Genomic DNA, 27,792 nt, shown 5'->3' on the forward strand with positions numbered 1-27,792 from the left:
ACCTCGTGGCTTAAGGAAGTAATGTCCGACTTGAAACTGTAGCCATACAATCTCCATCTTGCTGGACGAGTTGAGATTACTCTGTGTTCAACCGAACACTCTAACAGATCCGAAGGAGACCGCCGAGCAATTCGCATCTTCATCCGTTGGCCTACAGAAGTGAAGAGATTAAAGATTTCTCTTCCATCTTCAATCAAGTCGACATTTCTGAGTTCTCCGCCAGCCCACCGAGAATCAACAGCCGTACCGCCGACGACAGAGCAAGGAAACGGCCTCCCGTCATCACCCGAGCCTCAAGGAACCGGGTCAAAGTTAAAGGACGGAGGAAAACACATTCTACCTGTGTCCTCATGCGATTCAAGTAAGAGGTTTACGTCTGGGCAGAGATAGAATATTATAGTGTGTTATTCTTGTGTTTCAAGGTTTTTGCTTGTACAGTTTACGGACCGCCATGTCCGCTAATTATTAATACTCAGGGTATTAATTATCACGAATTTGTTTGCTGTATTGTGGTCCAACCAAATTGGACTGTTGTGCATTTTCGCCATCGCGGGTGAGACAGCAACTGAGTTCATCCATTAAAGAGTCAAATAACAAGGGACTTTTACGAGCCCCGCTCGTAAAACCGCGTCTCTGAGTGATGAACACGGCTGCTTTATCTCCAGCTATCGCGAAATCAGCTTTCGGGCTGTCACTTAATCATCTCTCTCTCTCTCTCTCTCTCTCTCTCTCTCTCTCTCACTAACCACACTGACACACACACACACACTGTCACACACACACCTTGTGTTATAGGATTATTTTATTTCCATATCTAATCATATCACTGTTTAGTTTGTAGTTGTAAGTCAGAAGTTCATTGACTGCATTGTATTAATTATTCATTGATATTACTGCATAAATAAACTTTGTTTATATTACAAAGAGACGTGTTTTGGTTTGTTTTGCATACGCCTGTGTCATGCTGACGGGATGTCAGTGCTCGGATTCAAACCTTCATTCATTGTTTTTTTTCCCGAAAATCGATATTCTTCGGATGTCGATTTTCCTAAGAAAACAATCTAATATTGAGACTGTTTTAATATTAGGTTATTAGTCCCTGATTCCAGGGTGGTGCCCCGTCAATGTTAATCCTTATTAATATTATATTGATTTTTGATAATTGATAATTATCTTTGATTGAATTTGAATGATCAATAAGCTAGTGTTAATTTTAATCAATGTTTCATCGACATTAACAATTAACGATTATCTTTGATAACTGTTGATTTAAAGGATTAAAAAGAGCTAACATTGATTCTCATCAATGTTCTATTGATTTTAATAATTAATAATTATCTTTGATAATTATTAATTATTGCTAATAACCAAACTTGCTCCTAAACGTAGCACACTACATTTACTGGAGTCCCATATGAGGTTTTAATGAGTTAGATACAATTAATTAATTTAAATATTGATTAATAACTACAGAAATAATTAACTGTTTCTGATAGTAACACTGATCTAAACAACCAGTAAAGCCCTACACTTATAAACCTTTAAAGACCTACCGTGATCTCCAGTATATGCTCCTGCTGAAGCCATAAATCTGCTACATTTAGAACAAAAGACGGCTAAAAAAAGTGGGCAGGCACTGTTGCGCTCTACTGATTACAATACAGTTTGATGATAGCATGTTGTTAAGCTAATGACGCAATACTCTAATAAGAACAAACAAATACTGGGTAACACAATAATACAGCATATACAAATATTATGTAAAATAGCACATTTTTAATTATATTGAATTATTTTTGTTGATGCTTTTCAGAACTAAATGAAATACATTCATAGTCGTTATTCTCAACTCCGGCATCTTGGATCGATTTTTCACAGAGCTTGTCGCAATGTATTCTGGAATTGCCTCCATGAAGGACACGTAATGCAGCCTTAAAATTTAGCCAAAACAAGACACCCAGGGGTCATTCAGACAGAATGCATTCTTGCTCTCAAAAAGCAAAACACAGCACAATGAATAGAACAGAACGCAGGTGTCTCGAGACGCATTTTTTTTTAACAATAAAAGTTATTTTTAACATGTCACGTAATCTAAAAACCATGGTGCTACAGTAAAAGATATCTGTGTAGCACGTTTACAAAATAAATAATTTAGAAAATATTACAGATGGACGCAAAACAGCATTCGTTGTGAACGGAAGGTTAGAGGGCAATTTAGTATTGCTGCCTGTCTTTGAAACAGCCTTCATGTCCGTGGGTCATTTTGACCCACCACAGGTAAATAATACGTTATAAATACCAAATAGTTTTTGGTATCAGAACCAAATGTTGTGACTTTGTCAAGACTATCAAAACATACAAATATATATATATATATATATATATATATATATATATATATATATATATATATATATATATATATATATATATATTATTATTATTATTTAATTTTTTTATGTAATAGTTTAAGAAGAATAACTATTGTCTTAACGGGTCAATTTTGACCTGTGCGGGAAGAACCAGTTGACCTTTTACCTTATGACTTTTTGGATGTTATGCAGCTTAAAGCAGTTTTTTGTACATCTATGAATCAATTCTGACCTACAAATATTTCAACATTTTCTCAAATTTAGTCCCTAGCCCCTAGCCCCATAGTGTTCTCTAGCTCCCCCACTTGTTTCACTGGGTATTGCATCTTTCCCACAAATTGCATTCTTTCCCCCTAACCGTGTTTTGTGCAAACATGCATATATCCACATACAAACACAAAAAAAAAGTTTTTTTTTTTTACCATTTTGAACAGGTGATATGTTAGTAAATAAGTTTACTAAAATTATTTTATATGTTAGGGTACAATGGGGCTAAAGGCCCCCCAAAGGTAAAATATATAATGGATGTTATTTTCTCTTAAAGCATCAGATGGCACTTTCTAAACCTCTGTCTAACACTGCAGCAAATTGTTTGACATTAGTGGAAAGGAAAGGATTTGATGCAATGGATGTGCAAAGTGGGACCATTTTGACTGCTGGAAAAGGCAACAGAGATTAATTTGTGAAATAGGCATGTATTAAAATTTTTACTCTAAAATGTACACTGTTGATTTTCTGCAAGCAGAATTAATCAGAAATTGTTTTAATATATTTGAGATAATATAAAATGCTCAAAAAACAAACAAAAAAAAACAAAACATATTTTGCCAATGTTTGCCAAGTTTTTTTTTAACTTTTTCTTTTATTTATAATTCTTTACAAATTATGTTACTACATTAATATTCAGAATGTAGCATTTTCTTCCCTATCATTATATACTTCGGGACCACAACAAAACAGATTTTCATTAAGAGGGGTCTTTAGTGTACACTGTGTACACCGTAGTACACTAATCAAGAATTTAAGCATTTTGAGTGGTTTTCAAAATGGGTCAAAATGACCCGAAGGACAAATGGAAGGTGCAGTTTCTTAAGACATTAGGAGGGTTAAAAGGCTATCTAGTTAAGACAGCTCACTAGGCTTTGGAACAGATCTTATACAGTAAGTGGACTTAAGGCAAAAATGCAACAAAATGTAGAATGTGGCCCCTATAACAGCAATATTTTCAGCAACAGTAGACTAATGTCAAACCAAACAATCTAATTTCAAATTCTCTGTGCGGTTTAATTACTTCATTAAACCTGTCTAAACATTAAATTAAAACTGTCTTACACTATCACTGTAAGACAGCGTATGAATATTTAATGGTCATTAGAAATAAAGAGTTTCTCAAAGCTTTGCCAGTTGTATAATTCCATATGAACACATGAGGTAATATTAAGACATCCTAGGAAAATATTTGTATTTCTTTACAAAATTGACACTATGATACAATAGCATGTCAGGGAAGTGTTTCTTACCTGTGGACGCTAGGCTGTGTCTCTTGTGGGAAACACTGGAACACAGTGTGTCTTTGTCTCTGTGAACCTGGAGACAGAAAGAGGAAGATATGGTCTCTTACTTAAATATGTGATGTTGTCTAATTGGAAAGAGTTGGATGACATATATAAAACATATAAAGGTCAGATTACACATCATCATAAAATTCAACTGTTTGAAGCTGGGGCCAGTTCATATTTTCGCTCTTTGCCGGACATGACTGGCTCTGGTCAATGAAGCTGAGGTTTGTTTACAAATGTATATGAAACAGAGGAAGCAGCTTTGCTCACACATATGGTGAAGGACTACAGCATATATGAGGACCGAGTACAGTCTGTGGTTTGTGGACCCCCATAACAGCTGCTATAGACCACACACCACTTCACTGAATCCAAGATGGACAACGGTGGCTACAGCAATCAAGATTCAATGCTTAGATGGTCACCATGTGCCAGACATCCAAACAAACTAATCTAAACACCTTTAGGGCTCATCCACACTCATGTTTATGCTGCATTATAGAAAGCAACAAATCCACTGATTTCAATGGGAATTTTGTGTTGCAAGGACGTAGAGGAAAAACAGCATGGTTTGTCAAAAAGATTGTCCATCATGGGACCAAAAGTTGAGGGGGATGGGGGAATGCATGCACATCCAATACTTCTGCAACAGGTGCTGGATCAAGGCAAAAAGCATTGAAATAAAAAATAAAGTGGATTAACACACTGTTTAATTATGCCCTTTTATTAATTTAAAAATCACAGCAACGTTTAGATCAGAATGATCTTCGTCAGGCGAGAAATATTTTTGCCAGAAAACACTGATGTACACAATCAGAAACTGTACTTTAAAGGTACATTTATATGGTTTGTTCCTCTAGGGACAAAAATATACCTGCACAGTGTAGGGCTGCGTTTCCCAAAAGCATTGTAAGCCTAGATCTTAGAAACCATTAGCGCCAATGGTCTCTATGATCAACTTAAGCTTACGGTGCTTTGGGGAAAAGAGAGCGCATGTGCGTATGTGCTCAAGTGCATCGGGGGAACACCGGAGTCTGATGTAGAGGGATACCCCACTATTGCAGTGCAATGCATCTGTCGCATTACACAGTGCATGCCACTTTCGTGTCTTCAGCAGGTGTCCCACATTAAACGGCTTTCTAGTGTACATGTAAATTTGCTATTATAATTTGACATCCGCAGAAGTTATAACTCTGCGTACCGTCATTAACAAAAGCTCTACTGTATATTGTTGAACCAACATGGTTCGGACGATGGATATGTGATGTAGTTACTACGGTTTCAGGAAACAGTGATGACTAGCTAGTCAATTTCTCCAACGATGCATCTAACTATGGTGGTTACACACTGAGTTACGTTGTTGAACAGGAAACACACACCTGGTCTGGATTCTCAAACAAATAGAGCAGTGTTTTAAAAGTGCTAAAGAGCCACAGTGTTTACAATTTTTGTAATTTGTAATATGAATGGCTTACTGATAGCTGTGTCTGCATATTAAGCTTGGATAAGAGAAAGATAAAGTGGCAAAAAAAAAAAAAAAAATATGTCTTGGGAGTATTTGGATATCTTATGCTTCTTATAAACCTCCTCTAATAAAGTCCAGTTTCAGTCTAAATTATAGTAGTCAGGCATATAGTAGTAGGCATTCATAAATAGGCAAATAATGTCATGCTTGGTTGCCAACTATATGTCATCTTTTGATCTGTTGGACTGAAAGGGTGAATGCATGCACTCTATTGCAAATGTTTACACAGATCTCATGTTACGGGCAGCACTGCTAGTGAACAGCAACCTGTACATAGCTGCCACAATAGAAAGTCTGTATTAAAGTCTGTATCACCTGTCTGGAAAACACACTGAAAAGCTCTTTCGCCTTTGTTATAACCAGAGATTATTTAGTAGAGACGGGCCACTTCTGTTCAAATGAATGGGAGAAATTGGAACGCCCAACCAAGGAGCTCTAGCACCCAATGCTCAACAGATGCAAAAAGGAAGTCCCCCTTACATGTAAAAGAGCCAATCACCTTTTAGATACAGAAATCACCTGTCAATCAACTCACTAACACGCATGCGCATTAGCTATACAAGCCGGGAAAATTAATATTTGGCCAAAATATTTTAGCATAATATGAGGTAAAGAAGCACAATTTATGACTCCAATATTATCAAATTGTAGTGCTGATTTGAAATATGTTCTTTGATCGTAATCTTGACCAACCATTTTTTAGATTTTGGTCTTTCATCATTCAAGTAGATAGGAGCTACACTGGCATGACTGGAAATAGCCTCCTGTGAGCGTTCCAAAGATGGCTGACAGTGGACAGACTTGCAAGACAGACTTTGCTATAACCCAGCTACACTTTGTCACTGGGTCACACAGGTGATTCAAGACTGGCAAGAGGACAAAGACGGTAAACAAAGGAAACCGGTTGAGGAAGTGAATGCAAGGGAAAGAGGCAGAGAAACAGAGCTAGGAAGATACGAAAGTTCCAAAGTACTTCTGATTTGTCCTCTGGCACGTGAAGCTCAGGAGCGGTTCACATTTCCATCCTGGCCAGGGACTAATTACGCATACAACCTCTGAGCTTGTCAAAAAACAAGTGGCCATGCACAGTTTTAAAGCAATTAACAATACACAATGCTCTATTGATAAGGTCCATGCCAAGGCACTTAGTAGACACTGTGTGCCTATGGGAAGGCAGTATGCATGGAGAACACTGCTTTCTGTTGTCTCGATCACAGGCCCTACCAATACGGAGAGGTTAGACACACACATTGGGTTATTCGTAGTGGTTTCCACCATAGTGTGTGACGATATCACACATGCACTGCCACGGAAACTCTGATGATAAAAAAGATTAGCCGGTGAGAGATGGTGAACACTCAGAATGGTTGAAAAAAGCTGTATTTGAGTGTATGTGACTAGTAAAATCACACTGGTAGAACTGTAAATGAGGCGTATGGTTATCATATTACAAAGGGTTTGACTGAATGTTTATTTATGAACAGTGTACAGGATGTTTCTTTGGATGGATAGGCCTTTTTCACACTTCCGTGTTCCTCGCTTCCGGGGGTGCCCCTCGCAGGGTAAACTTACAGGTACTTCCAGTATCAACAACGGCCACTGAAACATGAGCAAGATCTGCTGATATCAAAGTCGTCACATGAAGTAAACAGCGTGTAAATGTTTTTTTTTTTTTTTTTTTTTTTTTTCTGACTTTTTGCTTTGTTGTCAATTCTACAGAGCTCTATTTAGGATCTTGATTGTGGTAAAAGAACATTCTGAAAACTTTGATAAAGGCATAACGTGACTGAATCTAACTTATTCAGCAAGAAATTTGGGCTGCTACTTGCCTAGACTACACCGGTTATAAATAACGTTTCACTGTCATTGCACTGTCATTTCATTCTCTTTGTCTGTTTGGCATTATCACAACTGAAAACAGCACATATTGTGCAGATAAATTTATCAGCAGCAGCCTGCTCTCCTCCATGTACAGCTCCAGAATGAGAAGAAGTAGGGTGTCTGATTGCTCGCACCACTGACACCTTCATAAACAGTGACACTTCTGTCATCTCTCTCTCCGATATTTCATCTCACTCACATGCTTCTGACCATCATTAAACTGAATGCGATAAAGTTAATGTTTGAGTCGACATTCGGGATAATATTCATTAAACTCTGTGCTTTTCACATCATGAAGCCAAACCAACTCAGATATACAGGTATACATCTGCCCTTTTTATAGCACACGGCTCAAATGTCAAAATAAGATATTTTTTTAATGTCATTATATCATTCTTATAATAAAAGAATGGAACCATGACTGAAATGTTCAAGAAAAACATACATTTTGTGACTGTTTCTTCATGAGTTTTTTTTTTTTTCATTTTTTTTCATTTTTTATATTTTTTGATAAATGTAGCTAATATTCTTACTGTCTTAAACTGTAAAGGCTCTTATGGGAGCTCATCATCATCTTAAAGTCTGTAAATCTGCACTGTAATATTCGATGTTGTACTTACGCCACGTTATGTACATGTTGTTGTTATAATTAGTATTAAAGGAATAGTTCACCCACAAATGAAAAATCTCTCATTATTTACTCACCCTAATGCCATCCCAGATGTGTGTGACTTTCTTTCTTCAGCAGAACACAAATTAAGATTTTATAAGAATTTCTCAGCTCTTTTGGTCTATACAATGCAAGTGAATGGGTGCCAAAATTTTGAAGCTCCAAAAATAACACAAGTCAGCATAAAAGTAATTCATATGACTCCAGTGGTTAAATCTATGTCTCCAGAAGTGATATAATAGGTGTGGGTGAGAAACAGATCAATATTTAAGTCCAATTTTACTATAAATTCTCCTCCCTGCTCAGTCAGCCTCCACTTTAACTTTCACTTTCACATTCTTTAAGCATATGCCCTCTACTGGGCAGGAAGTAGAATTTCTATCAAAGAAATTGACTTAAATATTGATCTGTTTTAAATATTGATACATTTTAAACGGGACAGGATGACTTGGTTTCATTACTAAATTTGATTATTTATACTTTAAAAACAGCATTTAATATTTTCATACAAGGTTCAGTTAGACATATTGAATTTTCTTTGTATTTTTGCATCTTTGCTGGGAGTAAATATACCTTTTTATTATTTATTTTCCATGACACAGTGATAAGATGAGGGAAATGGTTGAATGAATATTCCTGCTGAGACAAACTCAAAAGAGACTGCGGGCTGAATAGCTGAATCAGTTGGGAAAAGATGATAAATCATTTCTGTGTATATTATATTGTGACTTGTTAGAAAACAGGCCATACAGAAGATGTAAGAAGCATAATTAGAGGCAAATGTAAACTAAAGCAATAGCTGCAAACCCGTAGCGGAAGTAGCTTTCCTCTGCGGTGACAGTTTCCGATTCTTGTGAAAAAGGCAGGTCATCACGTTCCCTCAGAAAGGAGTGAAATGTGATACATTTAAGCTCTTATGATGTGGAGCTGTAAGACTTTATTAGACATGGTGCATAAAAGATTAGGGCTGTCGGGTAAATATGTTAATTTAGTGCGATTAATTTCATGAAAAAAATGTGCAGATAAAATGTATGCAATTATTCATGTGGTATACGTTAAATACTGTGATTCAGTGGAAAAAATTATTGTGTTGCGGTAATGAGAATCATCATTGATAATGATGGGAATAGTCAAAGTAAAACATCCGTCTGTGTGACAGGAAAGAGTAAAGAGAATTGGGGGTAAAATGTGTCCAGAAAATAGTCACAATGCAAAAAATCTTAATGGTCCTAAATTTAGCTTCATTTTCTTAATGCAATATATGATTTCATTTTTATTACATTGATTTGTGGATAAATATGACTAATATGACTTTTTCTTGACAGGTTTCATGAGGATCATCCTAACATGCATTTTTTTATGTTTATTCACCATGAATGTTATTTCTCAGTTTATTATATGTAACATTATATGTTATTAGTCAGGTCAAAATATACCTTTTAGTCAGTGGCAAATGACATTAACTTATGTCTTCATGGAAACTGTACTTCAATTGTTACATAACAAAAAGCAACAGGTTGGAGCCAATGCGCAGCAGTTATCGCAGATGCTCTTGACATGTTAAGACGTCATGCTCATGCAGGTGACACAGGATAAGGGCTCTGTAGTGCCCCCTTTAAAATGGGTATGTAAGACGGCCTCTGCAACACTCCCATTTTCACCTACAGTCACCAAACTTGGTACATATCTAGTTCTCACCAAGCCGGACAACTTTCATAATTATAGTCATTAGCTTCGTCCAACAGGAAGTCATGCATTTTGGATTTTCTGAAAACCACAAGCTCTGAACTTTTAAAATACTCCTCCTAGGGGATTCTTGGGACAGGCACCAAATTTGTGAAAAATCATGGCAAGACATTGCAGATGCTAAAATGTGAACAGATTTTTGATATTTTAAATGGTGTCGCCATGGCGAAGCCAAAAAGTATGGCTAAAAATGTGAAGCAGGGAGTTCCTTGTATCTTCTGTGTGCATTGTATGATTTTGATGAAAATTCAGCTGTATGTTTGGTAATGGGGGCTGATCGCATTTACATGGCTATTATGAATCATGGTCATAGCACCACCAACTGGCAGCAGGAAGTATGGCACTTTTAACAGACTTTGAAATAGCCCTCATGTTTACATAAATTGCTTCAAAATTGTTTAAAATCATGTAAAATGCCAAATGCATGTGTCCACCTTGCATTGTTTTCCGAAAGCCACCGGGTAGAAATGGACCAGTTGTGCTTGAGCCCATCATCTCTGCTTGCAGCTATATTTAGGGCCCAAGAAGTGAAAGTACGGAGACCCTATTGCTCTTCTAAGGATTAATATTATTTTTATTATTCTTTTCAAGGTTTTCAGTACTTTTGGGGTACTTAACGTGCATGAAAACTGTTGAAATTTTGCACACACATCAGAATCGTCGGCCATTAGGGCTGGGAAAAGTTGCTCTGTAGCACCCCCTTGAAAATGGGCTTGCAAGTTGGGCTCTGTAGCACACCCATTTTCAACTTCAGTCACCAAAATTGGTACATAAATAATTCTCATAAAGCCGAACAACTTTCATACTCACAGTCATAAGCTCCGCCCAACAGGAAGTTGGCCATTTTGGATTTTTTTTTTTTATATTGCAGTCTCCGAAAATTTAAATACTCCTCCTAGGTGATTCATGAGACTGTCACCACATTTAACAACATTATGACAAGACACTGAAGATCCTAAATTGCAAACAGATTTTGATATAACAAACGGTGTTTCCATGGTGAGGCATTAAATTAATGGCAAAAAATGGGAAACAGGAAGTGCCTTATATCTTCTGTGTGCATTGTGTGATTTTAATGAAAATTGAGCTGTATGTTTGGTAATGGGTGCTGATCACATTGATGCAGATATTATGGGTCACGGTCATAGTGCCACCAACTGGCAGCATGAAGTATGGCACTTTTAACAGACTTTGAAATAGCCCTCTTCTATTTACATGAATTGCTTCAAAATTCTTTAGAATAATGTCAAGACACTGCTGATGTCAAATTGTCAAGGGATTTTTGATATCTTAAATAGTGTTGCTATGGCAACACATTAATTGTTATTATTAATTTCTTCCTATATTTGGGTGTTTCTGAGGCACTTGGCATGCTTAAAATTTCATGACATTTTGCACACACATCCGAGACTTTGGCCATTAGGTCTGTGCAAAAGTTCACGCATGGGCGTGTAGGGAGGGCTCTGTAGTGCCCCCTTTAAAATGGGTGTGTAAGACAGCCTCTGTTACAACCCCATTTTCACCTACAGTCACCAAAATTTGGTACATATATAGTTCTCATCAAGCCAGACAACTTTTATAATTATAGTCATTAGGTCTGCCCAACAGGAAGTCAGCCATTTTGTATTTTTTTAATATTGCAGTCTATGAACTTTTAAATAATCCTCCTAGGTGACTCATGAGACTGTCACCACATTTAGACAATATTATGCCAAGACACTGAAGATGCTAAATTGTGAGCAGATTTTGATATATCGAATGATGTTGCCACGGTGAGGCATTAAATTACTGGCGAATAATGGAAACAGAAAGTGTTTCATATCTTCTGTGTGCAATGTGTGATTTAGATCAAAATTGATCCATATAATCACATGGATTTTACTATTTTGGGTCACGGTCCTAGTGCCACCAACTGGCAGCAGGAAGTGTGGCTCTTACAACAGACTTTAAAGTAGTCCTCTTATATTTATTCAAATTGCTTTAAAATTGTTTAGATTAATGTCAAATGCCAAATGCATGTGTCCACCTTGCATTGTTTTCCGAAAGCCACCGGCTGGAAATGGACCAGTTGTGCTTTAGCTTGTCATCGCTGCTTGCAGCTTTATTTATTTATTATTTATTATTATTATTATTACTTTCAGTACATATGAAAAACAGTTCCTTTCATTACCTGTAAAACTTTGTAGAACAAAAAGTACTGTTCATTTAAGAGTAAAATTATCCATCAGGATGGAGTGGGACAAAAAAATCGGCCCAGCAGAGGGCAATGGTGACACCACAATAGAAAAATTAATAATTCTGCCCAACTGAAAAATTCATAATTATGTTAGATACATATGCTTGTACACTGTCACTGATTACATACATTTTAAGTATTTTAAATTAATATTGTTGGTTTTAAAATAGTATTGTCGCTGATTAAATTTTTCTAAACTATTATTTTCAAAAATATGTGTATGTTTATCCAGTAATAAAATGTTTGCCATGGTATACATTTACTGCTGAAATCAGATATTACATTTGGCATTATCATGAGGACTATCAAATATCAGGACCCTCAGCATTTTTATACGTTATATTCAGCATTATACACAGTTTAATACAGTACAGTCATCAGTAAATGCAGTGCAGATTCACTCTCGTGCTGAAAAGTCTCATCCCATTGCTCATTGTATTACATGTGCTTACATGATCTAAAACACTTTATTCCGCACACTTTGACCTCTGAGATATCAGCATGACATCAATGAAAGCTGCACAATTGATTACATTTAAAATTGAAGTTGCAGGAGTTTAATCAAAGTAATTGTGCTCCCTTTCTCCACAGCGATCAGTTTGATTGACGTGGATGCACATGCTCGCATGTGATCAAAACAAACAGTTTTGCTAAATACATGGAAATACGCATCTGGTTTTTAATTCATAACATGCATGCATTATAAAACAGAAAATAGCAGTAAAATGTAAGTCATGTGCTGGAGAGAAACAACTCTTTAGTGCATTAAACAACACAATCACTCTGTCAACACACCTGATGCAGCAACCGCTCCACATTAAACTGTATGCTTATTATGATCTTCTTTGAAGTATTTATAAAGTGCTCTCATGCTCTGCACATCTTGTGATTTTTTTTTTTTTCTGCTTCAACTTGTCTCCGTTGTTTTTCAAATGAGTTTCATCATGCAACACATTTTTCACCAGGCTGTAAAGTGACGTAACTGATGGAGATCGATAATGAAATTCCTTGTCAATGATTTCCATTATCGATAATAATCGATTTTATCGATTAGTTGTTGCAGCCCTACACAGGATTGAGGCCTGTGACATGAACTGATCCCATTCTCCCTCTCTCCTTCCCCATTCCCTGTAATTCTCCACTCTAACGATCCAATTAAAGAGATAAAAAAGCAATTACATGGTAACATGTCAACCCAAAAATCACATGCTATCACATCAACCTAACATGTTCCACAAAACCCTGCTGTTCCTAGCCGTTCTCTTTAAGACAGGCCCAAACACAGATCTCAACCCCAAGCTCTGCACAGAGCCAAACATGTCCCAATGTTCCAGAATCTGGCACCGCTGCCGTTTTCACTGCATATTTGCGGAGCCAGGGGAGAAACCAAAAAGGCAGTGCCAGCAGACTCTGTTGAACGCAGAGTATTCAAAAGTGTACCCAATAAAAACGCATCTGGTTTAAAATGCACAGCCTGGACACACCGGTTCTTGATGCAAGCAGCTGGAACAAAAGTTTGAAGACAAAAGCATCTGCTTCGAGATACAATTTATGGCCCAATAAGAACATGTTAATCAGTTAGTGATATGTTAATGGGACCACTGTACAGTTGTTCCCAAGTTTTCTCTCAAAACTGTGCAAAGTTCCAAAACTCTGGTTTGTTCTGATTGTAAAGATGGTGATTTTTAGCTGCAGTACAGCACTTTGAAATCACTTGGACGAGAGCCCATTTCCATCATTCTCTCCTGGCTGAGGTCCAAAGGAAACCATTAGGATTTGCGCTCCAAGACTGTCACCAAATTGATCCACCTCTTCAGCTTGCACAGTTCTTGACCTCCACATGCATGCACAAACAAACACAAGCACACACTCCATTTACAGTCAAAACATTGTAGCTGAGCTTTCCCAGAGGCAGTGCTCCAACCCAACAGTCATTCAGCCTTAAAGAGTTATTAAAGAATGGAAGGCTCTCAAAACCATCTAAAGACATGTACTGACTGAATCAAATGTACTAGATTAAGTCAACATTAAACAGCATTTGCAACCCAATTTACTTCTGAAATGTGACGTGTTTATGAGTGTAACAGGATAGTCAAAGTAAGGACAGGACTTTACTTCCTGGTATCCATTGGATCAGAACCCGTGTCTTGGAGGGAGAAGTAAACATATTAGAACTGATGCAAAAATGTCTTATGGGGGATGCTGCTTGTGAGTAACTTGGCCATATGGGATCGATTTAAGGGTACATGAACATTCAGAAGAAACATAATCACATAAAAAAAATAAAATAATGGTGAGCGTGAGTCGGAAGTTGAATTTTTGCTCTTTTAATAATTTAAATAATTTTTTACTCCTCTAACGGTCAGGTTTAGAGTTGGGGTTTGGGTAAGGGGTAAAGTTAATAAAATATGCATTCCTGTTGACTATAACATTATTTACAACAAAAAAATACAACTAAAATTTGGTGACAAAAAAGTGGACATTTCAGCCGGAAACTAGACGTTGCCCATACGTTCAACTACATGTTCAACAACACTTCCAGCTTCGGCAGTGGTTCGAATTTCGGTAAGCACAGACCAATTTCAGCTGAAGAACTTTTGACCTCCTGTCACCGAATTCAAAGTGAGATCAGTCTGGAACATAAATAGGGCTATTTTATATTTCACGCTGACTTTAAATATGTTGGCACAATTGTATTGAATAAAATGACTCATTGTGACTCACACATACAGTGACTTGCAGAGACAAAGCGATCAAAGCGATTTGAGCTGGCAAATTCTGGTGTCATGAGCAAAAGTGACTGCTGCAGATGCAACAAAGTTAAGCCCAGCTTAACGTTGTGCAAATGAGCAGCAACATGATGCTGGGGAGTAGACAGTGATCCACTGCCTGATACAGCAGTCGAGTAGGAATGCATGTCTGCATGACTTGATGCGTGCATGTCATTCAGTTGTCTAAACAACAAAACTATGGATCTTCTTTTAATGCAACAAATAATTAAGACATAACAACACTGTTTGAATTCAACGAGTGAAGAGCTGACTGCAGGCACTCGAAACCACAAACTGACCACTGCATTTTGCAGCAAAATGTTTTATTTGTTTTCACTTAAAAACCATGTAAGTTGTCAGAAGAACAACTTCTGACTCCTATGATAACACACCTCTTATAATCAGTACTGAAGTCTGTTTGTGTATGACACTCATTGGAAAGAAAAATCACAAATGAGATATTTCTCAATTGTTTCCCCTAAATAACAAAAAGAATAAATGGGTACTAAAAGGAGAATTTGTTGTGCATGTCTCCTGTTTAACAGTTTTTCTCCTAATAAATAGACTCAAATTCTTACCACCAGTGATTCTGATATGAAAAATGTATTATGTGAACTATGCTATCAACATTCATTTTATAGCTCTATAATGTTACTATATGCAAACACTTTTATTTGTGTCTATTTTGACTTGATATTATATTTGGAGAAATATCTGTTACTTAATGCATAACTGAGAACTCATTTAAATGTCCTGAGCTATTAAAAAGCAACCTTTGAGCAACAGAATATCCCTCTGGACATCTCTATTGACAAATGGTAAAACTTTATAAAACTTTCGTTACTAGTATTAAAAACATTATTCATATTTGAAAGTACAACTACTGAACTACTCGACTACTGATCTGTCAAGCATTATAATATTTGCCTATGACTTAAAGTTAATAAAAAGTGTTTCCAACCTAGTGTCGTGTATATCTAGTTTCTAACATACAAGCTCAATGCAATGCAGTGAATGTCAACAAATCAGATCTCCTTACCTTGATCAAAACTACATCCATATTTCTCTCCCCTTTAGCACACAAACTATACCTCCGCCTGTGTCGTTCGTACATCTTTCCAACACACGTAAAAAGAAACGGTGACACTGAGTGTTGCTTATTTCGCACATGAGGTCCTGACAGGCACAATCGCCCCAGCTGAAGCATTCAGAAAAATCAGACACTCCTAATCTTTCACATCTGTGTGAAGGGCCGGCCCCTTTCCCTCGCTCGCTCATCCCCCACTCCCTTCTCTCTCTCTCTCTCTCTCTCTCTCTCTCACACACACACACACACACACACATTCACTTATGCAAACAGTCTCTTTTCCTCTTTCAGAGTGCCTGCCGCCCCGGTCCACACTCTCGGACACTCTTTCTCACATCTGCACATGAGCCATTTCTCCACATGCTGCACATTTTCCAGTCCCCATTTTACGTTTTAATATACTGGATAAAATATTAAACTTATAATTGTATAGATAGTAATCCTATTAGTTAATTATCTTTTAACAATGTGTTAAAAGAGAATTAACAAATAGGATTTCCATTTTTAAAACTATTAAGTGAACATAGGGTTGAATTAAAAAAATAAAATAATAATCACTACTTTGGTTTGAGCAGATGTTGCCGTTTTGCCATGCCACTGGTGCTATATAAAGTAACTCCTAAAATGAAAAACTTTCAAAATATTAAGAAATATTCCAGGCATTTCCCTTTTTTTTTTTTTTTTTTTTTTTTACAAAATGCTTCAAACAAAATGCATTGTCTTCCTGTGTCCTCAATATCATTTTCAATCCAGTCTTTTGTCTTTCCCTTTAACTAAACAAGCCAATTCTTTCATCCTACAGGTTGTGACATCATTTTTGATGGGAAAGCAACAGTCACACACAGTACTGTATCTATTACAAATGGATTTTATGAATTTTGTTTTATGTCTGTTTTGTGTTATTAATTGGTTTTGTCTCAATCTAAAATATTTCATCTTGTTCGATAAAATTACAGAAACCAGAATTATAATATCAAAGATTTTAAAAGATGGTTAAAAAAAAAAAAAAAAACAAAAAAACTCAATTTTAAACCCTGACTGAGATATTACTAACTTTAGCTCTTTCAGCTCTGTTAGGCTTCATCCAGTTTGGGATCCTATTAATGTTCTTGCCTTTGTGAAAATTATCAAATTATATTCAAAAAGCTCCTGAGTTTTACCAAAGCATATTTCTGAAAGTTTGGTACACGCTTTAAAGAAATACTTAAATTACAAAAAAAAGAATATTCATTTTTCAAAGTTCCAGAGTTCAAAAGCTACAGCCATTTTCTTTGGTCATTGTCTCAATTCTCTCTCTTTCTCTGAATCAAACTTATGAGTTCATTTCCAGCAGGAAAGCCTGTCCAATGGGACACTGATAACAGCCCTCATGCTTTTGAGACTGACATCACCGAAACATATATATATATATATATACACACAACACAAACGATACACACTGTCTAAAGGAAATGAGTCAGAGCAACACATACTAGTGATTTCTTCCATGTGCTCCTGATCTCCAGGGGTGAAATCTGTAAGCAGAAATGGTGGTTTTGTTTTGCTAGGACTGGACTGGATATACAGTAATTTGCAGGAAAAGGCCCTCAGTACTTGTGGTTCAAATAAAAGGAGCATCAATCTTTTGAGCACCAATGAGCATCAATATTTTGAATCGCATTGTACAGGTATCTGCCACAGATGGCTTTACCTGTTCCCATGGCTTTATTGGGGCTCTATGGGCCGTGCATCCATTGTTTTCTATGGACATTTTCATGTCTAAAAAAAGTGTATTGAGTTACCTCAACAAATAGTGCGACAGTGATGTGTAATATTTTGCTCTTTTATTTGCTAAAATATTGAAAAGAACAGAGTCATTTTTAATTCAAACAGATTATTTGTACATTTATTCAACTCATCATTGTCACATTTTTTATGAAATGTTAGGGTAAGCCCCACGCCTGCCATACATTTCTGTCCTTTTTAGAGCTTGACAACCCCTGGTGAGTGAATACTCTGCCCCCTTGTATACTACTTTTAAAGACATCATTACTAGATCTGTCTATACATTAAAACTTTGAAAGCTTTGAAAGTTGGCTTTGTGCTCTATAGTTTTCAGACACAAAGGCACATTTTCCCAGTACTCCCTCTTACAGTATCTCACTTTTACAAAATGCACTTAAAACACAAAAACAACATACCACACATACACACAATGCATATTCCCACATGACTGCCAGCTCTCTTCCATCCCTCTGATTTGAGCTTGTTCAATGTAAACATTGCTCCTTGACTTCACAGGTTACTGCTACCACATCTAGAGTTTCTGTGACCTCACAGACACAATACCAACTGCTTAGAATAACCGTAGGTCAGTTGTTTTATGTAAGAAGACCTTTAGAGTAGACCAGTAACATATAGGACCCTATTTTAAATGCACCGCTATGTGATACATCATACATGTAAAGTCAGTGGGCATGGCCATGAAGTTTTAATATTTTCATGCAAGCATGCGCTAAGTCTAGGCACAAGTGGGTTTGGCGAAAATGCACACGCAAAGACATAATGGGCTGGGTTAAGTGCAATTCGGAGGTTCTTCTCTGGTTATTGCACCGTCAGCTTCCAATTATATAGTCCATTCCCTGTCAAGCACCAACGATTTAATAAAAAGACAGCACATACATAAGAAGTTGGTAGTGTAAATGGACTGTATGCAATCAGTTAGAAGAATACAAATATGGACTTTAATTTTTTTGTGCATTAACTGCATTGAATGTCAGGCATATTTCTATGACAGTGACATGCTCTTTTTATACTCATGGAAAATATGGTTCTCGTCAGGACTTGAATGTATGCTCCATTAAATTATAGAGAATTTAAGTATTATTTATAACTTTGATCTATTGACACACAAATAATGGCTAGTATTAACAGTGATTGTATCGGCCTTCCAGATTACATCCACAGTTTGTGTGCATACACCCACAGATAGCACAAACACTCCCACCCACGTCCATTTGCGCTGACAAGAAAATTGCACTTAGAATTAGCGTTCTCATGAAAATTGGATAAGATGTAGCGCACAGTCGTTGGGCGTATCGCTACACTTATCGCGGTCACAAAATGGAGCCCATAAACTTTGAAATAATGTTACAATGATTTGGAGATGGACATATGGTCCTATCTGCATATATCACTTATCATAATGGTGACATTGTTTGTGCTTCTGTCTTTTGTATATGTTCTTTAGTCTAGCATTGACTCCACCTACATACAAATTCAGATGTTTGGATGTTTATAAGCATTTTCAGATCTTTACGTAACATGAACAGGCCAAAAGATGAAAGAGTGAAGCACATCTGTAACCGGTTACACCATGGGCCAACACCACGGGGACCCAACCAAAATGCTGCAGAGTAACAGGATGCTACAATGTCTTTTTCAGGGAAATATCACCCCCATTTGAAACCCAGTGCCTAAAATTACTGACTTCAAAGCAACCGTAAATACTGACTCCTTGATGAGCATTAGGAGCCACTGAATGCCAAAAAAGCATGAGCCAGTTTTTGGTTAAAAGAGGTTGAAAATCACACTTTCAAAGTAAGCTAATATCCATTTATATATCTGGTGAGTAGCAGTGTAAGAAGTGGGATAATGTAGAGTCTGCCAGTCATTATCGCAAGGGTGATTCAAGACCTGAGCACACTGGCTAGGTTTATTTTGTGACAATGACTGCAGGTATTTTTAACCTACTTTAATATTTTCTACCATGGGTCAGCATTTAGACATGTCATTTCACAACATACACCCACAAAATATTTCATAAGCGAAATGTAGTAAATTAAATGTCTAGTGGTTAAAACACAAAAGTGTACTAACCATTGGTGCATCTTTGTGCATGTCAACATCAGGCCATGTTGTCTTCTGAAAGTCCATATGATCCTCCAAAGGTGCATCTAAGAGGACATTAAGTATTTACAATAACTTTTAACAGTCATATAATGACAAAAATTAAGGTATTGTATAAGGAAAGTAGGAATTGGCTTGTGTACGAAATAGGAAAACAATATCGTTGATGAAGAATTTTGCAAAGCATCCAAGTCTTAGCTAACTTGAAAATGGAAAATATTACTCATTTTTTATGTATTGATAAATTAAAAGAAAACATTTCCTGTGCTGCAAATCCACTAACCAAACAGGGATATTTCTGGAAATTGTAAGTCTGGCTATTGTTATGGTTCGGTTACGTAATTCAGCAAAGATAACAATACGCTTTAAAAATATGGGTGTATCGATGTCTTTTTTGGGTCAGGAAATGGACGCTGACCTCCCCTTGTAACATGACTTCCACGGTCATCCCATGATGACATCCCCTGTTGCTAAGTTACAGTCTTTTGTGTACATAAATCATAAACTAGATTGATACACCCTGTTCTCTCTGGCATGCGCATGATGGAGAGGCACAGGCTACTTTCAATAATTACACTAAATGTATAATTATTGAATTTTGGTTGATCATTTTGAAAAACGACTTGGAAAAAACCTGTTATGCAATTACACTTTAATATTTAGTCAGTGATGAAATTAAACGTGGAACTAGGTATTGGATTTTCAGTCTTATGGATTTTCGACCTTGTGTTTTTCAGAGTTCCCAGAGCTAGTAAATCTAGCTTATAAACCATATCTGATCAAAACAGTTCTCAAATCATTCTGAAAGATTCATTGGTGAATCTGTGAATCAAAATGATTTTTTTTAAATATGTTCCATGTAATTCCAAATGACTGGAAAGGTCATGGAAAAGTCATGGAATTTCATAGGTCAAAAGAGTGGGAACCATGGCTAAATTCATGCATTTTCTATTGTTGCATGAAGAAAATTAAGTCTATATTTGGGACCATTAAGTGTGGCATTATTTTAATGATGATTAAACACACATCCCCCTTCCCTAATTACTGTAATTGTAATGCAAAAAAAAAAAAAAAATACATACATATAAATTGTAACATTTGTAAAGAACAAATGTAACAGTATATCATGGTAGAATTTATTGTACTGAACAGGGCTCAATGCTAAGGATTGTTTGTACTTGCCCGGTTGGGCCAGTGCTTCAGATTTTTACTGGCCCCGCCAAAATATTCACTGGCCCCAGCAGTGGAGGAGATTATGTGTTTTCGGTAACCCGTTTAGTCATGCTGTCATGCAACTTTTGGCCATGTGTAGTGTTATCACACACAGGATCAAAGATTTAGTCACTGAGTTAAAGATCTGATTGTTGGCTGAATGTTATAAACATATGAATCCCTGAGAGAGGAGACTTGCAACTAAATCGGATGTGATGTGTAATATACAGTAGGTAGATATGCCTAATCTATGAATTAAGAATGTGGATATAAACATAAAATCAGACAACCCAAACACGACCAACACAGACTGATGCAAAAAGTACAAAAACAAAAATACCTGTACGGTCCAGAAATGAGACATGTAACTGGTGTTTCATGAAGATGATATGAAGTAGACTGTTTCAAATATTCATCTTCACCCTGCAGCTAAACAGCTCTGATAATAATAGCCTAATAGCCATAGTGATCTTGCTTCTTTTCATATAAACGCCATTATCATGTCGAATTAATGATTACATTTTGAAACTAACCTAATTAAATCTGTACTTACATTTTGGATACTAAGCTGCTTGTGATTTCCAGACACGTGTATAACTGGGGTTTAACAAAGTTTATTATGTCTCATTCGGCGCTTCATCTCTAAAGGCGAATTAATGAGAGAAAATGTGTTTGTTTTTTTACAGTGGGAATAAAATTAGCGCTCTGTCCCTTTACAAGAGCACATGCATGTTAAACAGTCTACGCTGCACGGAGAGAGATGATGAGACATATGCACGAGAGAGACATGGATTTTCAGTCCTACAGAATGAAACCGCTGATTTCTTGTGTTACAATGTGTGATTACTAATTTTCACCAACATGTAAAAACGAAAAATGTGAGGATTTCGCGCACTGTGAACACGGAATGTGCGGTGACAGGCCTACTTAAAATGTTGCACAAGATGTGCAAAAGTGGGTTTTTTGCCTGCTATTTTCTTCACATTGGTAATAGCTGCTGCTAAGACACTTGGAAAAGAGCGAGGACAGTGCTAGCAGAGTGCGCTCGGTGTCTGCACGCGACTGTGCCTTGACACGTCCAGTATGTTATGCTCTCATGCATCTTTGCGAGCTAAACAGAATCACGCTCGCTCGTCGGTTAGAATAATTGGTTCACTCAGTGTAATTGTTGTGCTCTCTCACTTGTTGTTTTTTTGCACTTATGTTATAAATGCAGCACTGGCCCGATCGGGCAAGTGACAGTTCTAGCACTTGGCACGAATCTCTCTCATACTGGCCCCAGGCCATCGGGCAGTCCTTATTGTCGAGCCCTGCTAAATAATTTAGACTAATTTAATTACAAAAAAAGCATTGTGTCCAATCAGGCTAGTTTTCATTTATATTACTGTAATACAAATGTGATTTTTGCATTACGAGAAGAGAAGGTAAAAAGTGCTTACTTCACATGAAAATAATTTCACAAGGCAAACAAATCTTAATGGGCCTAAAAACAATGATAGTATTATTATTATTATTATTATTATTTGCATATTTGTTATGGGTTTAAATAGGGGGGCGGGGGGATTTGTTCATTTATGAAAACAATGTCACAAAGTAAAAAATATTAATGGTCCTAGAATGTAGATTTACTAATGCAAAATATTACTTATTCTTTTTCAATCTTTTCAAAGATTTCTTTGTGAGTTTCATTCATACAGTCTATCATAAATATATTGTGTTATAGGGGCATGTCAATTTGCCATATCATAGCAGAAAAATGCATTGCTGTACACTTCATCTTTATGTTCTCTCTTTTACCAACATAGACAACTATTATTTTTCAACTCACCTTTCAGCAGGTCTTCTTCGCCCATTGGTTGTGCAACTGCATGCACTTCAGCATCTGACTCTTGAGTAACAGGATCTAGACTTCCCTGGACTTGTTTACCCTCTTGTGGAGAAACCGTGCTGTCCTCCTGATCAAGAGCATCTGCGATATGTAAGGCACGACCTACATAGTCACTGTGGACCAAAGAACTCAACAGATCTTCTGCATTAACTGCTGGGTTTTCCTTAGGGATTCCAGTGTCTTTCGACTTTACAAGTATGTCTAAAAGATCAACTAGGATGCCTTGATCTCCAGATTTAACTGTGTGTACAAACACTCCACCTACATCCCTATCTGAATGATCTAAATGATCTGATGCAACCTGCATGACCTCATTGTTTGAGGTCATATCCTGCCAAAGATTCTCAGAACAGTCTTGTTCATGTGGCAGAGTGCTGTTTTCCATATCTACAGCCATTGCTGACTCAAGAACTTCCTCCAGTGTTGCCTGAGCTTCACTAGAGAGTTTGTTCTCCTGGTTCTCTTGGAGGTCCTCAAGCTTTTGCTCACAGTCAGAACTTAGCAGAACCGCCTCTGAGGAGCAGAGTTCTAGATCTTCAGGTTCTAAGGTGTCCTCGCTGGTTGGTGTGTGAGATTCAGGTTCTGAACCAGGCTCACTTTGTAAGATATCAATAGAAACCTGTCCTTCATTCTCACTTCCATCTACCATTGTGTCTCCCATGAACTCTTGCTCTTGGTCTACATCATGGAAGAGTGAAGAGTCATATTTAGCATCTGAATTCCTTAAAATGGAATAACTAAGCTTGCGTCTTGTGTCATCCATTCTTTGACAGTCATCTGTTTCTGAATGTGACTTCTCTGTTAAGTCGTGTGGCTCTTCGTTAGCACAATCCTCAAGTTGTTTGGACTCTAAAGCACCACTTGTAACATCATCTTGATCAAAAGATCTTGAAGAATCAAGATGACCTTGACTGCCTTCCACATTACACAAGATATCATCACAAATTCCTTCCTTAGATTCCTCCACCACATGTGTTCCTGGTTCACAGAAGTTACCAGTTTCATCGTGAGAGTCTTGACAAGCATGCACTTCACTTTCGAATGAATTTTGTTCTAAGCAATCCAGAGCCGTTTCTACATTATGCTCTTGGATCATCAGTGAAATCTCATTTCCATATTGGATTGTGTTTCCTATAAATGGATCTTCCAAGGTTGGGTGCAAATCCGATGGTTCCTTGTTTCTGTCTTTTACCTTCTCTGGTTCTGAGCGATCTCTGCTCCCATCTTCTTGCACTTCCTCATCATCAGTCTTAGCACCCTCAGAACAAGATTCCACATCCGAGCTTTCCGGCGTGTATAAAGACTGCGTGATTCCCATATCTCCTGCCTCAGCTGTGTGGCTACCCTCAGATAGCTCCTTCTCCTCTGCTGGTTTCTCCTCTACAGAACTTTGTCCTTCTTCCTGATTTTCCCCTTCTGGCCCCTCAGCATGACCCAGTGCTTCACAGATTATTCCATCAGCTTTATCGGTTTCCTCTCTCTCTTGCCCACAGGAACTCTGTAAGGCATCACTGTTATCTCCAACGTCACCGGTACTAACTAAACCAGCATCTGAGCTCTCCTCTCGCTCTCTGCAATCACTCTCACTGTTTTCACAAGCACACGCCCGCTGATCTTCACTATTGCCATTGTGTGGGAGAGATGCCAAAGTTTCACAGCTGAAAGAGGGACCTCCATCACCCTCCCTGTTTTGTGACGGATCAAGCCAGTCATTACATTCTCCTTTGTTTTCCTCTGTGCTAAAAGGAGTGAAGCCTTGCTCTCTCGTATCAAGGGAGTTGTGTCGTGCCTCTTCAAAACAGCAGTCTCTGGTCTCCAGGCTGTCAACACATTCTTGAGAAGTGTGCAGAGACTCTGAGCTCTGCTGAAACACAGCTCCTCCCTGAACATGAACACAAACAACAACTTAAGAATTCTCTGTCCTAAAAGCAACTCTCACCCTCTTATCAATGTTTGACTGTACAGTTAGCAAATGTAATATGAATAGCAATTCTCTAGATCTTACACTTTTATCTAAAGCCACATAGACTTATTGGGTCTTTCTTAAGTAACAGTGTCATTTGTGTGCATGACTTACGTACAACTGAAAAAACTAACAGGATACTAAACCTTACATTTTATAAATTTGACTCTGGAAAAAAAATGTTTTATGTATGTTTGGAATTGGAGCAAATGTACGTCTCCATTTATCATCATTAAATTTGAATGGATTATAAAGAATTTTAGACAATAAATTCTACCTAAATTTTGTTTTTACTGAAATTAAAATACCATGCTTTCACTCTCTCTCTTTTTTTTTTTTTTTTTTTTTTTTTTTTCTAAAATGTGTTTTTGGAGAAAAAGCATTCTCATGTTCTGGTCAACCCAGTTATGCCATGTTATTTCAGTCTTACAAAAATAATAGTTTGATCATTCTGACGTCATATTTAATGATGTAATTTATATAACACGTGTTATATAGAAACAAAAATAATTCAAAATTATGTCTTAATTAAAATGAAAATACCATGCTTTAATATTCTATGTTGTTTTGTGTTATAGAATTTATTATTGGCCCTCACTTGCTGGTCAACCCCATTATACTTCCCCCTTTAAAAATAATGGCTTGATTTTACTGACAGCATATTTAAAAGTGTGACATCATACTTTTTCAAACAGGGTTAAGTTTCTCTACAGTATTTAAATCTGAGTGTTATTATGTTCACACTTATTTTGGCCTAAACAAACTCAAAAGTTCAACTCTGTAAAGGGAGAAAAAAAAATCATAGTGATAAATTTTTGTACAACACAAATATTGTTCTTAATTTGCACAAAGCAAAAGAATACTGAATGTAAATAATGTGGTCTTGTGCCATGATATTTGCTGGTTAAAGTGACAACATTGGAAGTACTAGAGAGGAAAATTGAGATGGACAAGAAATCCAGCAGATATAAAAGGAATGATAGAATGGGCAGAGGTACAAGCTATATTTCCATCCAATTTGCAAATGTAATTTATGCGAAAAACCATAACATCACAAAAAGAATGTGCAAATGCTGCTGCATTTTCGTCAAAATCGACTCTTTCATTAATAAAATATTCGCGGTTTAGAACACGCAGACAAAACAGCGTCATACAGTTCAGGGAGCACTATGTGTGTGCCTTCATCCTTTTGACTTTACCTTGTGGATTAATAATATATTTTTCAAAAGTGTCAATAAACCTGCTTTTCGGCACAGTTAAGTTTTGTATTTGACTTATTTCCTCAGCAAACTATTTGCAGGCTTTGGATTTCTAGGACACTGTTATTTCAGAATGACCAGAACCGAGGGTGTAGGAACCGTTCTAACACTTTTTGAGAAATAATAATTACATTTGAATACGTTTATTTTGCTTAATTGTAGTGCAAGGGGAAAAAGTGCAGCCGTTCGCCTAAACCGAAACCTTTAAGACCCAGCAGAAACCTCTGGTAGATGGTTGCTTTGGCAAAGTGGCAATCCAGTTGGCTAGCCCTCACATTCCACGTTTCGATTCAGCAAATCAGTTCGAGTGAACGCAGACAATCTACACAAGATAAGACGTGAGCAAACAGAGAAGTCATATTTGACTATTGAAAGTTAATGTTGTTAAACAGATGAAAACATTTGACATTTTGGTGTCTTTCAGCGAGTTTTAAATCTCTGACCTCTTTATTGTTAGTCTTTTTCACTGAAACACTGAATTACCAGTAATGTCTCATGTACAACCACCAGCCAAATAACTGAAGGGGATAGACATTTGGGATTTCTTTCATTAGGTTCATGTGTGTGACTACAATAATCTAATGTCATAGTATACTTCTAAACAATATATTCGTCTTTGTCTTTTCCATGTTTGGCTATTATATTGAATTTAGATTAATGGTAGTGGTGATGTTTGTGGCATATCTATTTTAGAATCGGTGACCAAATCACCAACAGTGTAAACAGAGAGGTGACACAAGCTTCTGATATTGTTCAGGTAAAATCATATTTGACACGGACATTAAGGAATTTTTTTGGTGCTTTTATTCTTTGGTTCTGGCTGACTGGACCAATGTTTGATATTTTTGACAGCAGTCATTAAATTATATGATAATTATTTGTCTAATATAAAACCAATTAATTTCTACATGGTTTCTACATTTTAGTTCCTATCATTAAAGTTCTATCAAAATGCTGATATTTCTTAAAAGATCTTCCAGTGTAGACAGCATCATTGATTCTAATGGGTTCTATTGCTTTTGACGCGACGCGCTGCTCGTGTCCGGTGTAGACAGGGTGTTAGAATGTGTGCCCCCCAGTTTTCAGATCGCTCCTACGCCCCTGGCCAGAACAACATTTCAGATGCGCTGATTGGTCTGCTGGTTAGTCCAATTATGAACAAATTATTCAGTGAAGAGACTTTTTTGATGTGCATCTTGCATTCCTAATTAATTCAATAGAAGTTCCTGTAAATGTGTTTCCATCATAGGTTATTGCACATTTCTTCTTATCAAAAAAAAATTATCCACCGAGCGAGTGTATATTCTTTTATGCACATTTTGGAGATTTTACTCGCGTCTCAGTGTTTCCATCCAGCAGTTTTTCTGCGATATTCCAAAATGTGCTTAAAAATACATTGATAGAAACACAGCTACATTCAGAAAGAAAAAAAAAAAGACAGAAAGAAAGTTGTGCCCACATCTAAGCAAACTGACTAACCTTGCCCTGACGATGGCAGATGATTAGTTTGCGCAGTTCCAGGATGTCGGCCTGCAGGATGGGTGGTGCGCTGCCTGGCTCAGTGGCCACTGAAAGGGTGTAGGTGTTCAGAGAGGGGTGGTGCTGTACCACACGAGTGCCCGAGGAGATCCGCCTTAGCGTCTCAACACCACTTTCTGTGTCTGATTCCTCCCTACATCAAAACAGAGTATTTGATTAACTCACTATGCTCAAATTCAATAGTTTGGTTTTTAGA

At 37.1% G+C, this 27,792-nt stretch overlaps 1 protein-coding gene across 7 annotated transcripts in view; it reads right to left on the bottom strand.

Annotated features, from left to right (window-relative positions):
• Positions 1–27,792, bottom strand: part of LOC127444719 (A-kinase anchor protein 13-like) — a 142,833-nt gene that overhangs the window by 61,682 nt on the left and 53,359 nt on the right. For all 7 annotated transcript variants that reach the window (XM_051704309.1, XM_051704305.1, XM_051704300.1 and 4 more), the window contains exons 6-9: positions 27,537–27,729; positions 22,776–24,717; positions 19,706–19,782; positions 3,893–3,959 (exon numbers count right to left, since the gene is read on the bottom strand). In XM_051704309.1, coding sequence (XP_051560269.1) covers positions 3,893–3,959; positions 19,706–19,782; positions 22,776–24,717; positions 27,537–27,729 — 2,279 coding nt within the window. The remainder of the gene's footprint in view (positions 1–3,892; positions 3,960–19,705; positions 19,783–22,775; positions 24,718–27,536; positions 27,730–27,792) is intronic.

This window comes from Myxocyprinus asiaticus, chromosome 1 (genome assembly GCF_019703515.2).
Source record: "Myxocyprinus asiaticus isolate MX2 ecotype Aquarium Trade chromosome 1, UBuf_Myxa_2, whole genome shotgun sequence".
Taxonomy (NCBI): Eukaryota; Metazoa; Chordata; class Actinopteri; order Cypriniformes; family Catostomidae; genus Myxocyprinus; species Myxocyprinus asiaticus.